At 53.8% G+C, this 13,509-nt stretch overlaps 1 protein-coding gene across 4 annotated transcripts in view; it reads left to right on the plus strand.

The window, feature by feature from the left end:
- The window catches only part of COLEC11 (collectin subfamily member 11), a 46,827-nt gene continuing 33,318 nt past the window's right edge, over positions 1–13,509 (plus strand). For 2 of the 4 annotated variants that reach the window (XM_026454694.1, XM_026454696.1), the window contains exons 1-2: positions 1–355; positions 9,931–10,086. In XM_026454694.1, the coding sequence (XP_026310479.1) occupies positions 9,957–10,086 (130 nt within the window). In that variant the 5' untranslated portion in view covers positions 1–355; positions 9,931–9,956. The remainder of the gene's footprint in view (positions 356–9,930; positions 10,087–13,509) is intronic. The other 2 variants (XM_026454695.2, XM_026454697.2) reach the window with 1 other exon arrangement.

Below are 13,509 nucleotides of genomic sequence, written 5' to 3' on the forward strand. Positions count from 1 at the left end.
AAAAAAGAAACAAGAGTGGGGTGTCTGGGTTGCAGAGTCAGCAGGGGCATCTCCAGGAGGGTCCTGCCCCCCACCCCGAAGCCGGCCTGGGGAGCTCCTGGCGTGGCCGGCGTTCCCACACTCCCCAGGCCGCCCTGCGGGACGGTGGGCGCAGCGCAGACAGGAAGCGGCCGAGATAAGGCTGCGGCCGGCCGGGCAGCCTGATTTGCTGGGCTGTCTGATGGTCCAGGCCGAGGCTTCTCCCTGCGCCTGAGACCGCGGCCGCCTCTCTAAATAGCAGCCAAGAGGCGCCCGGGGCAGTGTCCTCGCGGGCCAGCGACGGGCAGGACGCCCCGTTCGCCTCACGCGTGCTCAGGTAGGAGACGCTGCCCGGGGCTGCAGCTGAGGGTTTGACGGGGGCTGAGACAGTGGAGAGGGGAGGCAGGCAGGGTTCCAGACGGGGCGCGACGTGGGCTCCGGCTGAGCGAGGAGGATGGGAATCGGTCCCTAGATCCAGGCAAGAAAGATGGAGTCTCAGTAAATCTGGCACCAGAGTTCCAAAGTTGGATTCGTTCATGGCGGAAATTCGTGGAGCCTGTTGATGAGACGGGTTCAGACCCCTGAGAGTTACTGGAAGACGGAGTCACCCTCTTGGGTGGCAGATTTCAAAGAGCCCAAGGCCCAGAGGGCGAAACAGTCTTTGCTAACTCCAAACCTCAGTTCAGGACTTGGTCGCACAACCTGAGGATTCCTCCTGGCCTGAGCAGCGTCTGAGGGGTCAGGGGACAGCAGCCACCACTGCTCCCGGGGACCAGTGGCTCTGTGTTGGGCTCAGGAACGGGGATCAGAGAGGTGGGGGAAAGGTGGGCCTTGGGGTGGCAACTTTCAAGGGAGGGACTTTGAGTTCAGATGGGGTCGTGTAAAACCAGGTGGGGTCATCTTGTCTCCAAAACTGGAAAGGAGGAACGTTTCCCAGGGCAGCCGCCTCCTGCGTGGATGCCTTGCACTAGGACTGGCTGTCTTTTTAGAGCTGAGGTGATGTGGCCGTTCTCAGTATAAAGATGAACGTTTAAAGCCATCGCATGTGGGTAGCCGACGTTTTGGTTTGATGGGAAACACTTTGCCTGTGGTAGGCAGAGCACTGCCCCAGTCTTTCACAGCTATTTGATTGTATTTACAATTTTGAAAAATCCATGCACCAGAGAAGAGAGCACCCCGGTAATGTGCTGACTGCTGGGGGAACGTAAGAGGGGAGAGATCCCTTCTTACTCTGTGCTCTTGGTAAGAAACTAAGAGGAGCGTGTGCTGTTGTGGGGTGGAATCCACACAATCCAAGCTGCCCCAGAAGGTGCTCTGTCACTGTAGGGAGGGAAACACCCCAGCGGGGGTGAGGCAGTCGCCAGTGAAACGGGCCTCCTCGTGCTTCAGGGATGTGGTTCTCAGGAGGCATTTTGTGGTGCCTGTAAGTTGCTGGGCATTGCTGAAGTTACTTAACGAAAATGTAGAATAGCATGTTTGGCAACTGAAGCCATGATTTTTTCCCACTGTCTATTTCATTCTTTTTTTTTTTGAGATGGAGTCTGGCTCTGTCGCCCAGGCTGGAGTGCAATGGCACGATCTCGGCTCACTGCAACCTCTGCTTCCCAGGTTCGAGTGATTCTCCTGTCTCAGCCTCCTGAGTAGCTGGGATTACAGGTGTGCATCACGGTGCCCGGCTAATTTTTGTATTTTTTAGTGGAGAGGTGGTTTCACCGTGTTGGCCAGGCTGGTCTCGAACTCCTAACTTCAGGTGATCCGCCTGCCTTGGCCTCACAAAGTGCTAGGATTATAGGTATGAGCCACAGGGCCTGGCCCCATTGTTCATTTCATTTTTAACATGTACTTCTTCTCAGGATTCCACGTTTAACCCCCTCCCCCTGCTGTTCAAGTCTGCCCCTTCATTGATGGGAGAGCCCTAAGCATCTTGGGCCCTGGCTGGGAGATAAGGATGTTGTTCTTAAAGAGGTCCTGGGGGTAGCTGTGGCTTCTCCGTTTACAAAATGGAATTCCTCTTCTAAGAAGGCAGTCAGAGGGTGAGACCTCTGGGAAGCAGAGACTCCTTCGGGGGCCTGCGTGCCCTCACCCTGTGCCTACCTGCCGTGGTTCCTGCTGTGCGTCTGAGAGCGCCCTGATGCAGGGCCTCTGTGCCCATAGGCCTAGATGGGGCCTGTCGCAGGAAAGTGGAAACTCTGTGAATGGGCAGCGGGGTCAGTGAATGAGTGAAGTGAGGGAAGGCACGAGAAGTCCCGGCCTGGGCTGCTCCCGGGGTCAGTGAATGTGTGGAGTGAGTGAAGGCATGAGAAGTCCCACCTGTGCTGCTCCGGGGTGAGTGAAAGAATGGAGGGAAGGCACGAGAAATCCCGGACTGGGCTGCTCCGGGATCAGCCAGTGAGTGTGAGTGAAGGCACCAGAAATCCCATCTGGGCTGCTCTGGGTTTCTCCGCTCACTACTCACCCCTTTTCTTGGGAGACGGAGCCTGATCTTTGTTGAAGCCACTCTTGGAACATATGCGGAGTGAGGGCAGTAAAAGCCTTGCTGAACACCTGTTTACACCTGAACAGAATCATTGCTAACTAGAGAGGAAATTCCCATGTCAGCCTTTGATTCCTGAGACATTAAAAAAAAAAAAAAATCTAAACCCAGTTTGCATCCAACAAACACTGAGAAGTAAGGTTTGACTTGCACACTGAGTGGGTGGGGAGCAAGAGTTTACGTAACATTGCTTTCAGAAGCCACATACCACAAGGAGCCAAAATACTACTGCTCAGGCAGCAGCCGGGGAGACTATGGTTATGAGCCCAGTGGACCAGCATGTATGGCTACAAACCTTGTGGTGCCCCTTGTTTTGACATTTTATTTTTATTTTATTTTATTTATTTCATTGTTTTTTTGAGACTGAGTCTTACTCTCTCCCTCAGGCTAGAGGGCAGTGGTATGATCTCCGCTCACCACAACCTCCACCTCCCGGGTTCAAGCGATTCTCCTGCCTCAGTTTCCCGAGTAGCTGGAATTCCAGACACCCGCCACCACACCAAGCTAATTTTTGTAGTTTTAGTAGAGATGGGGTTTCACCATGTTGGCCAGGGTGGTCTCAAACTCCTGACCTCAGGTGATCCACCCACCTCGGCCTCCCAAAGTGCTGGGATTACAAGCGTGAGCCACTGCGCTTGGTCCATTTCAACATTATTAGAATTTCAGGACAATGACAGCAGGGCAGTAACCCACATCTGTAGACTGCCTGTCCTGGAAATACTGCGTAGACATTAGATATAATAAAGATTTGGAAACATGGAAACACCACAAGAAGAGCAGAAGGCTCTATTTGTGAACTTTCGTTCTGTTGTTTGTTCCTTTATTCACTCATTCATTTGTTCACTCGGTTTGGTGCCTGCTCAACTGCAGGCTTCTGCGTGCTCTGAGACCTTTACGAAGCTGTAGCTTGCACAGATCACTCCAAGCCTGCAGGGAACAAGGAAAGTGGGAGGAGTGAAGTCCGCTGGTGGGAGGAGTGAAGTCTGCTGGTGGGAGGAGTGAAGTCTGCTGGTGGGAGGAGTGAAGTCAGCTGGTGGGAGGAGTGAAGTCTGCTGGTGGGAGGAGTCAAGTCTGCTGGTGGGAGGAGTGAAGTCAGCTGATGGGGTCCTGGGTTTCCGCTTTTATCCACGTGAGCACAGGGGAGCAGCGGGTGCGGGGTGTGGAGAGGAGGCTGGAGGCGGGCTGTGGGTGCGGGGTGTGGAGAGGAGGCTGGAGGCGGGCTGTGGGTGGGGGGTATGGAGAGGAGGCTGGAGGCCTAGTGGTGGAGTTGGGGCCGATTGTTCAACTCCATATTGCATTGTCTTTATCGTGAGGAACTGTAATAATGTACAAGGTTGTTTTGGGAATTAAATCAGATATGTGTCCACATTTGGTATACAATGTATATTGACTTCTTGTTCTCTCCATCAAAAACCTATTTTAATGGCCGGGCGCGGTGGCTCAAGCCTGTAATCCCAGCACTTTGGGAGGCCGAGGTGGGCGGATCACGAGGTCAGGAGATCGAGACCATCCTGGCTAACATGGTGAAACCCCGTCTCTACTAAAAAAATACAAAAAACTAGCCGGGCGAGGTGGCGGGCGCCTGTAGTCCCAGCTACTCGGGAGGCTGAGGCAGGAGAAGGCGTAAACCCGGGAGACAGAGCTTGCAGTGAGCTGAGATCCGGCTACTGCACTCCAGCCTGGGCGACAGAGTGAGACTCTGTCTCAAAACAAACAAACAAACAAACAAACAAACAAAACCTATTTTAAAAAATCCCTTATGTCATGACTGAAGGAGGAAGGTGGGCCCTTCCTTTGAGGCATGGGGAACGGGTAGCCGGGCAGAAAGAGGAAAGCAGCCAACAGTGCTGGGAAGCCCTGGATCAGTCCCGCCCTCACCACACACTAGTTATGCAATGCTGGGAAGGGTTCTTAATTTTTCTTTTCTTTGGCTCCCTCATGATGAGGGCCTGATAGTGCTGATCTCTGTGCAGTGTATGGGAGTTATTTTCCTCCAACCCAGTGGACATTCTGCACCCCTGTCCTTTACAAAGTCATTTCTGCAAAGGGCTCTGCAGGAAGAAGCCAGGTCCTCATTTGGTGCACGATGACCCACACTGCAGGATGGCACTGAATGGAAGCAGGTTTCCCTGTGCCCATTCTGTGGGAGAACTGACTCATGCAGAGGCATTGGGCAGGGCACAGGTGTTCTCAGATGAGGAACCCTGGCTTCCAGCGCTTTCCCTGCACTGGGAGCCCACGCGTGTGATCACAGTAGGATCAGGAGCTGCCGTTCGCTGAGCATTCACTGAGTATTTGCTGTGTGCCACACTGGGTCACGGTGCCACGCACATTAATCACCTCTGCTATCCCTTCAAATAGCCAATCTCCACATTAAGAGAAGGGCAGGGGCTTGCAAAGGGCATGTGGTGTGGCCAAGGTGCTGGTAAGTGGTTCAGCGGATTTGTAGCTGTCCCTCACCCACTGCACTCAGGATGCCAAGTCCCGGGAGGTCTCTGGGCAGTGCCATGGCCCCTCCATGGCCCAGGGAGGCAAGTGCTGGCTGCCCCACAGTCATGAGGGTGAGCTCCATGCCACCAGCTGTGCCCTTCCTCTCCCAGCACCCATCAGTGGCATGCTGTCTGCCTTAATAACATTAGATAATCCATAAGCTACAGCTACATAAAGTTGAGTAAAAAGATATTGAATGCTGTGGATACTGTGCTGTGACATCTTTTAAAACTCAAAAGCGGCCGGGCGCGGTGGCTCATGCCTATAATCCAAGCACTTTGGGAGGCCGAGGCAGGTGGATCATGAGGTCAGGAGATCGAGACCATCCTGGCTAACACGGTGAAACCCCGTCTCTACCAAAAATACAAAAAATTAGCTGGGCATGGTGGCGGGCGCCTGTGGTCCCAGCTACTCGGGAGGCTGAGGCAGGAGAATGGTGTGAAACCAGGAGGCAGAGCTTGCAGTGAGCCGAGATAGTGCCACTGCACCCAGCCTGGGCCACAGTGTGAGACTCCATCTCCAAAAAAAAAAAAAAAACCTCAAAAACAAGCCAGGCTGGGCGCGGTGGCTCACGCCTATAATCCCAGCAGCTTGGGAGGCTAAGATGGGCAGAGCACTTCAGCCCAGCAGACCAGCATGGGCAACATGGCGAGACCCTGTCTCTACAAAAAAGACAAAAATAGGCCAGGCATGGTGGTACATGCCTGTAGTCTCGGCTACTAGGGAGGCTGAGCTGGGAGGATCCCCTGAGGCCAGGAAATTGAGGCTGCAGTGAGCCAAGATGGCATCACTGCACTCCAGTCCTGTCCCCAAACCAAAAACAGGCAAAACGTGACAGAATATGCTTTAAGAACGCATAATGTGTAGGAATACTGCTTAAACCCCGCCAGAGGAGAAGCTCACATTCAGGATGACGTCCCCCAGGGGAGGGCGGGTGGATGGGAGCGGGGCTGGGGTTTCGGGGCTGGCGAGGCAGGTGCGCTCACCAGTGTCTGCTGTGTGGTGAGACCTTGTCATCGTGTAGTTGTATACACATTAACTCCTAATGAACTAGAAAGTGAGCATCAAAAGTGACACCTCGAAGTGTTAATAATTGTTGAAGCTGGGCAATGGGTACGTGGAAGTTCATGGTACTGGTTTTGTGTGTAACTGACATTTCCCATCACAATGTTAATGATGACGAGAGCCTCAGCACGACAATGCCGGGCCCCGTGATGGCTGCGTCACTGCACGAGGTGGGCTCCCACCCACAGTCCCTTCTCAGCAGAGCCGGGAGCCCCTACTTTCCTCCTGGCCTTCCCACTCCTGTGCTTTGTGAAGTCATCTCCACTTCTAATTCCTTGTGGATTCTTGCAGGATGTTTGAATAAAAGGGGGTGTGGGCGGTTTCTGAATTAACTCTTTTTTCCACCACCCTTCCCACATGCGCAGTGGGCCCCGGAGTGGCGGGAGTGGAGCCGGGATTTGAGTAGGGTCTCCATGGACAGGGTGGCGTGCGGACTGCGTAGACCATCATGATGTATCCGAAGCTCATGGGTTTACTTTTTGTGACTTTGAGCTTTTTTTTCTTTTCTTTTTCTTTTTTTTTTTTTGAGACAGGGTCTCATTCTGACTGCCCAGGTTGGAGTGCAGTGGTGCGATCAGAGCTCACTGCAGTGTCAACCTCCCGGGCTCAGCCTCCCACTTCAGCCTCTCCTGGAGCTGGAACTACAGGGGCGTATCACTACACCTGGCTAATTTTTTGTAGAGGTGGGGTTTAGCCATGTTGCCCAGGCTGGTCTCAAACTCCTGGACTCAAACCATCTGCTGGCCTCGGCCTCCCAAAGTGCTGCTATTACAGGCGTGAGCCACTGTGACTTTCAGCTTTAAGGTACCTTTGTTCCCCTGAGCCATTCTTGGACACCCGGGATGAGAGGCGGCTTCAGCTTTAAGGTCTGTAGGTTTTCATAGAGGTAGGACGAGTCTGTCATCTTTGGCAGGTGAAGCTCTGCCACTCACTTGCCCAAGCTCTGGCTCCGCCCTGACTCTAACCCTGTCTCCCTCCCCGCCCCGCCCCTTCATTAACCCTTGCCTCAGCGGTAATGGACATTTAACACGGAATGTTTATGGCGGTAACACCAGCCGTCTCCACGTCATCTTTTTTTTTTTTTGAGACGGAGTCTCGCTCTGTCGCCCAGGCTGGAGTGCTGTGGCCGGATCTCAGCTCACTGCAAGCTCCGCCTCCCGGGTTCACGCCATTCTCCTGCCTCAGCCTCCCGGGTAGCTGGGACTACAGGCGCCGCCACCTCCCCCGGCTAGTGTTTTTTTGTAGTTTTTAGTAGAGACGGGGTTTCACCGTGTTAGCCAGGATGGTCTTGATCTCCTGACCTCGTGATCCGCCCGTCTCGGCCTCCCAAAGTGCTGGGATGACAGGCTTGAGCCACCGCGCCCGGCCTCACATCATCTTTTTGTCTGTTACCATTAGAGGGGGTTTTTTTCAGATTTGGGAGAAGGATTTCAAATGACTTCCCTTCAAGCTGCAGGGCTGTCTTGGGCATCTTGACCTCCACACATTTCTGGGAGGACTCCCCGTGCAGCAGGACTTTACGTGGTCAAGGCGGGCTTTCGCCAGCCAGAGGTGGGGTCTCTGTAGACTCCATGGGGCCCTGGCTTTTGGGATCTGTCTGGACCACCCTCCCCTGGCTTTTGTAGCAGGGCTGTCTCGGGGCTGTTGATGTGGAAATCCCCCCACCACAGATGGCCTTTCTCTGGCAGCTAAGGTGACCTTTGTTTTGGGCCTGAGAGGGCCAGCTGGCCTGGAATTGAGGGAGAGAAAATGCAAGGTGCCCTGACCCCCAAGCCTTGCAAACCGAACCACTGCTCACCCGCTGGGTCACATAGGAGTCTATAGGTGTCTCCGACTCAGAAAGTCGAACCCGAGCCCCTGACTTAGCCTCACCTCCTCAGTTCTGTTTCTCAGCAGCTGGCTGCACTGTTCACCTGGCTGCTCAGAACAAACGCTTTAATCTTTGACTTCTCTCTGTCGTTTCCCACATCATTGATCAGCAAAACCTGTCAGCTTTGCTTCCAGACTGCATCCCAGACCTTTGTCATCACCTCCACCCACACATGGGGTCCAGCTGCTGTCCTCGCCCACTGTGCTGTTGTGGTCGCCTTGGCTTGGCCTCCTGTCTTCGGTTGCTATTCCTTTAAGTCCTGTCTCAAGAGCAGGGTGACCCTTTTATAAAGCCACTCCCTGATCCAGACCCTCTGTCTCATGCAGAGCAACCCCCAAAGCTGCCGGGCGCCGGCTACTGTCTCCTGCTCTGTGGCCTTTGCTTCCTCTGTGCCCACCAGGCCAGCCCACCTCTCCCCGCATTGTCTGGCATGCACTGCCTCGGGGCTTTCTCTGAGCCACTCTCATCCACCTGTCAGCGAGGCTTCCCTGGCAACCGTCTTGAACAGCAGCATGTGTCCCGGCCGCTGTACCCTGCCTCACTCTTCCCCACGGCGCTTACCCCTGCCTTTGTCTGTCTCGGTCTGTCTGTCTGTCTCTTCCAATAGGAATAAAGACATAAATGTTCTTGTTCTACTCCTGGTGCCTAGAACTGTGCCTGACATTTGGTCGGCATCCACAAACGTTTTTAAACGAATGATGAACCAAACGAAAGGACGCCAGGAAGTATCCAGAAGCATGGTCTTTGGGATGGACAGATGCTCCTGTGGCTTCGATGCTCTGCGGGAGCCCCGGGCCCAGCTCGCGTGGCTCTTTTTCCGCTGTACTCCGGGGCTGCTGTCCGCACTCTGCCCTTCTAGACTGTCCCTGTCTCCCCTCCTGTCCCTGTCCCTCTGTTTCCTGGCCTCTCCTTCAAGTTCAGTAGTTTCCATTGCCCTCTTTGTTTTCCGAGTTTTATTTATTATATATACATATATATATTTTTGGGATGGAGTCTCGCTGTCATGCAGGCTGGAGTATAGTGGCATGATCTCAGCTCACCGCAACCTCCGCCCCCTGAGTTCAAGCAGTTCTCCTGCCTCAGCCTCCCAAGTAGCTGGGGTTACAGGTGCCCACCACCACACCCAGCTAAGTTTTGTATTTTTAGAAGAGACGGGGTTTCACTATGTTGTCCAGGCTGGTCTCGAACTCCCGACCTTAGGTGATCTGCCCACCTTGGCCTCCCAAAGTGCTGGGATTACAGGTGTGAGCTACCACGCCCGGCCTTGTTTTCCAAGTTTTAACGCCCTCCACGATGAAGGAACAAAGAGGGCAGCACATACCCACCCCTCCTGGGACGGTCAGGAGTCCATGACACCCCTCTTCTTGTGGGCTCGGCCCCCACCTCCCCAGGACCCTGGGTTCCTGAGGCTGGGCTCCTCTCTCCTTATTGATCTCACCGAGGAGGGCCCATGTCCTGTCACCTAAGGAGATGTGGGGCATGGATTTGTTGTCCGTGAATGGAGCCACTAAGCCTGGAGCTCCTCAGGCACCTGGGCTGTTTCCTTTAGATGTTTCTCAGCCTCCCTCCACTGTGCCCAGCTCTGCAGAGGCTCCATGTCTGTCGCTGGCCATGCCGTGTGGAGACCCCCTACTCCACTCTGTGTAGGAATCGTTTGTCCCAGAGACCAGATGGAACTCCTTGGGGTGGGCGAGTCGTAGGCCTTCAACCAAGGCTCACTGACCGGGGCTGGCATGCGCTTGGTGCCTGGTGCCTGACCTTAGGGCTGCTGTGGAAGCTTCTCAGTGGAAGTTCATGATTGGTGCTTGAGTGAGTGGGGAGAACCCGGCATGGGGGCCCAGACAGCCCTTCCAGGCGCCAGGAGGGCTGCACGCCTTGCCTCCAGGCCTGCTCACTGTCACTGGCCGCCCGGCTTTTGCAGTTCCCATCACTGTTTATTCCTTCCTCTGTGTAGGAGTCGGTGTCCTGCCTGCGCTCAGGATGAGGGGGGATCTGGCCCTGGCGGGCGTTCTAATCAGCCTGGCCTTCCTGTCACTGCTGCCGTCGGGACATCCTCAGCCGGCTGGTGATGACGCCTGCTCCGTGCAGATCCTCGTCCCTGGCCTCAAAGGTAACCACTCCCTGAACTCTGGGCTGCTGGCCAGTGGCCTCTGGGCCAGTTCAGAGACTCCTATGCAACTGGGAAGTTCCACAGAAAAGCACAAAGCCCGGGCAAATCTGCTCACCCCATTGGGCCTCAGTTTCCCCATCTGGAAATCAAGGGTTGGGCAACATGAAGTCTAAACTGTCTTCGGCCATGGAATTTCTAATTCTGAAGGTAGCAATTTATTTGCAACTCAGCCCTCTCCAGAGGGGCCTTGCTGGAAGGCACCTGGGTTTTTGTCAGACCCTACACATGGCCTCGTGTGATCCTCCCCATGAGATGATCTCATTTGGACCCTTTTACGCATGAGGAAATTTGAGACTCAGAGAAAATTTGCAATTTGCGTAAGTTCCCCAAGTGTGCTTCTACATTGCTTCCTGCAGAGCTCTTAATATTTTATTTTAAAAATTAAAAAATCCCTGCTGGTCTAGTGGCTAGGGGAAAAAAAAAGAAACAAACTTTTTTTTTTTTTTTTCGCTTTTTGCTTTGTCTGCAATCTGCTCCCAGATAGAGATAGTTCTGCATGTCAGGCATGGGTGAGAAAGTCCCTGAGGCTGCAGTATCTGAAGCCTTTCGAATAGCATCTTCAAGTAAGAAAATCACCAGCTTCTACAAAGCAGAGGCAACAGGTCCCCAAACCTGGTGGAGCCCGGTGTGAAATGAAAATGTGGGCCCCTTGTTCAAAATTACAGAACCCAAGAAGGGACAGCAGAGTTTGTGCCAGTGTCGGATGGCAGGGCCGGGGCTGCACGGGCCGCGGCAGAGTCCAGGCCGCAGCTGAGGGGAGTCACGTGGGTGCTGAGGACGTGGAGGGGTACATTGACCTTCTGCGCCCTGAATCAAGTCCGCCTCCTCCTCATCCCCACGCAGGCTGCTTGGGCCTTCAGTGTCTCTTGTGGAGTGGCTGCAGCTCTTTTTATTGAAACATTAGAGAAAAGTGGATTCAAACCCACGATCAAAATAGTCACCATAAAAGACAAGCCCTCTTCCGGGGCACAGGGTCTGAACAGCTCAGGGCCACCCTGCCAGGCCCCACGGCTCTGGATGGGGGCTCTTTTCTGGCTTGTTCACCCTGCTGTTGGAAACCAAGTGGGCCACCCTGCAGCCCAGACAAGCCGAGTGGCCTTTGTGCTTTTAATTCTGATGAATGCGCTTGCTTTAGAAAATGTTTAATTATGTTGGAAGCAACTTAAACTGTTGGACGTGTATGGCTCTCTCAGAAGTTTTGGTGAAAGTGGCTTTGGCCCTGACTTTGTGGTCGCATGTGTGGGTTTGTGAGTGGAACCTTCAGCTGTAAGTTGGAAACCATGGCTGTGGAGAGCTGGACTTTAGGCTGGGGAAGCCACGTCCCTACCCAGTGTGGTGGGTGCCCCCGAGTCCCTACCATTCTCTTCCCTGCGCCCTGCCAGGTCTGTAGCCCGCACTGTGGGGGCCGTGGGGTGGGCTCCAGGGTCCTTTCTGGATGCTGCCTTTCCCAGGTGCTGTTGGGAGGGCCCTTCCCAGCCGTCCACGTCCTGGGTCCCCTGGATATGCCGTCATTTCCCACATGGGTGGGGTCCCTCCCAACCTTCACAGGCTGGGAAGTGGGGCAGATCTGAGTGTGCTGTGGGTCAGCTATGCTGTGTGATGGGTCACCTGTCCTTCCAAGCCTTGGCCTCCTGGTCCGTGAGGTTGGGGAGGCAATGCCAGCTTTGGGTTCTGTGGGGATGCAGTGGTGGCACCAGGAGTGGGCACACGGTGACCGGGGACCCAGCCCCTGCTCCCGGCTCTGGGACAGTGACTTACAAAGCACTAACCCTGTGCAGGCAGTGAGCCCAAACAGGGAGCAGATCAGGTGTCTGTCCAGCACGTGCCTGGCGAGTCTGCAAGTGAGAGGTGAGCACCAGGGGTGAGGAACGGTTTAGAAGGATTCAGGATGCCCAGTGTGTCAGAAATTGGGTTATTCAATGGAGAAAATGGTGTGTGCCAGCAGACTTCATCCCTGCCAGCCACAGCATATGCTGTAGCACCCCAGGGCCACTGGAGGTCAGAGAGGAGAGACAGCATGCAGTGCAGTACCGCTGGAGGTCAGAGAGGAGAGGCAGCGTGCAGGGCAGTGCCTAATTCTAAGGAAACAGACACATACGTAGTCACCATTCATTCATTAGACGAACATCTGTTGAGAATCTACCGGGCAGGCTCAGGGCTGGGATGAAGAAGCCATGGTCTGTCTCCTCACAGTCCCGCCATTCAGCCCAGGACATGGGGTGGCATCTGGTCTGCGAAACACAGCACGCGCCCTCCCCCCGCACCACTTGCATTTTGGATCCTGAAACCTTTGCCGACTCCGCGTTTGGCTGAAGAATCTTCCTGGGCACACGTGCCAGGCTGCCACTGACTGCTGGTGGTGCTTGAATGACATTTATTTGTCATTCCAGGCCTAATAATAATATATCATCTTTATATTTAGAGAGAATGACAACTCCTTTTAATGGGAAAAAAGCACTCTTTTTTTTAGTGGTTAAAAAAATGACTGTAGGTGGGAAAACATTTATCTGTATTAACAAATATGTTGCCCGGAAATGTGAAAGGTCGTAGTTCTTCTTATAGGTTTTATCAAATTAATTTTTTTTTTGCTTTTTTTTTCTTTCTGCGATGGAGTTTCTCTCTTGTTGCCCAGGCCGGAGTGCAGTGGTACGACCTTGGCTCACTGCAGCCTCTGCCTCCCGGGTTCAAACAATTGTCCTGCCTCCGCCTCCCAAGTAGCTGAGATTACAGGCACGCACCACCATGCCTGGCTAATTTTTGTATTTTTGGTAGAGACGGCGTTTCACCGTGTTGTCCAGGCTGGTCTTGAACTCCCACCTGCTTCGGCCTCCCAAAATGCTGGGATTGCAGGTGTGAGCCACCACGCCTGGCCTATCAAATTAATTTAAAAATCATTTACTGCCATTCTTTAAAACAACACTGGTAAAGCCAGTAATGGGGCCTGAATAACATGCGCTGTGGGAGGTTTGCTCTTCTGACATCTGACGGCCTGTCTGTGCCGTCTCCCCTTGTGTAGAACGAGCTAAGTAGGCTGAGGTCCCGGCTTCCTCCTCTCTGACTTCCCCTGGCCCTGGGGTGCTGTGACACTTGCTGTGGCCGGCAGGGATGTGAAGTCGCTGGCACACGAGTTTGTTCAGCCTTAGAAGCCGGTGGCACGACAGTCAAGCACTGTCCACGGATCTTCCTCAACTGTCGAAATACCTTAGGTTCTCCATAAAATAACTGGCATGTGCCTTCCTAGCTGGGTGGGAAATGACCCCAAATGCAATCTAGGTAAAAGATTTTTGTTCGTGGATTTGTACGTGATTTGCAGGGAAGCCAGGCAAATAGTAAATGCCAGCCACGTTTTGTTTCTTTGAGCGA

This window comes from Piliocolobus tephrosceles, chromosome 15, assembly GCF_002776525.5.
Source record: "Piliocolobus tephrosceles isolate RC106 chromosome 15, ASM277652v3, whole genome shotgun sequence".
Classification (NCBI taxonomy): Eukaryota; Metazoa; Chordata; class Mammalia; order Primates; family Cercopithecidae; genus Piliocolobus; species Piliocolobus tephrosceles.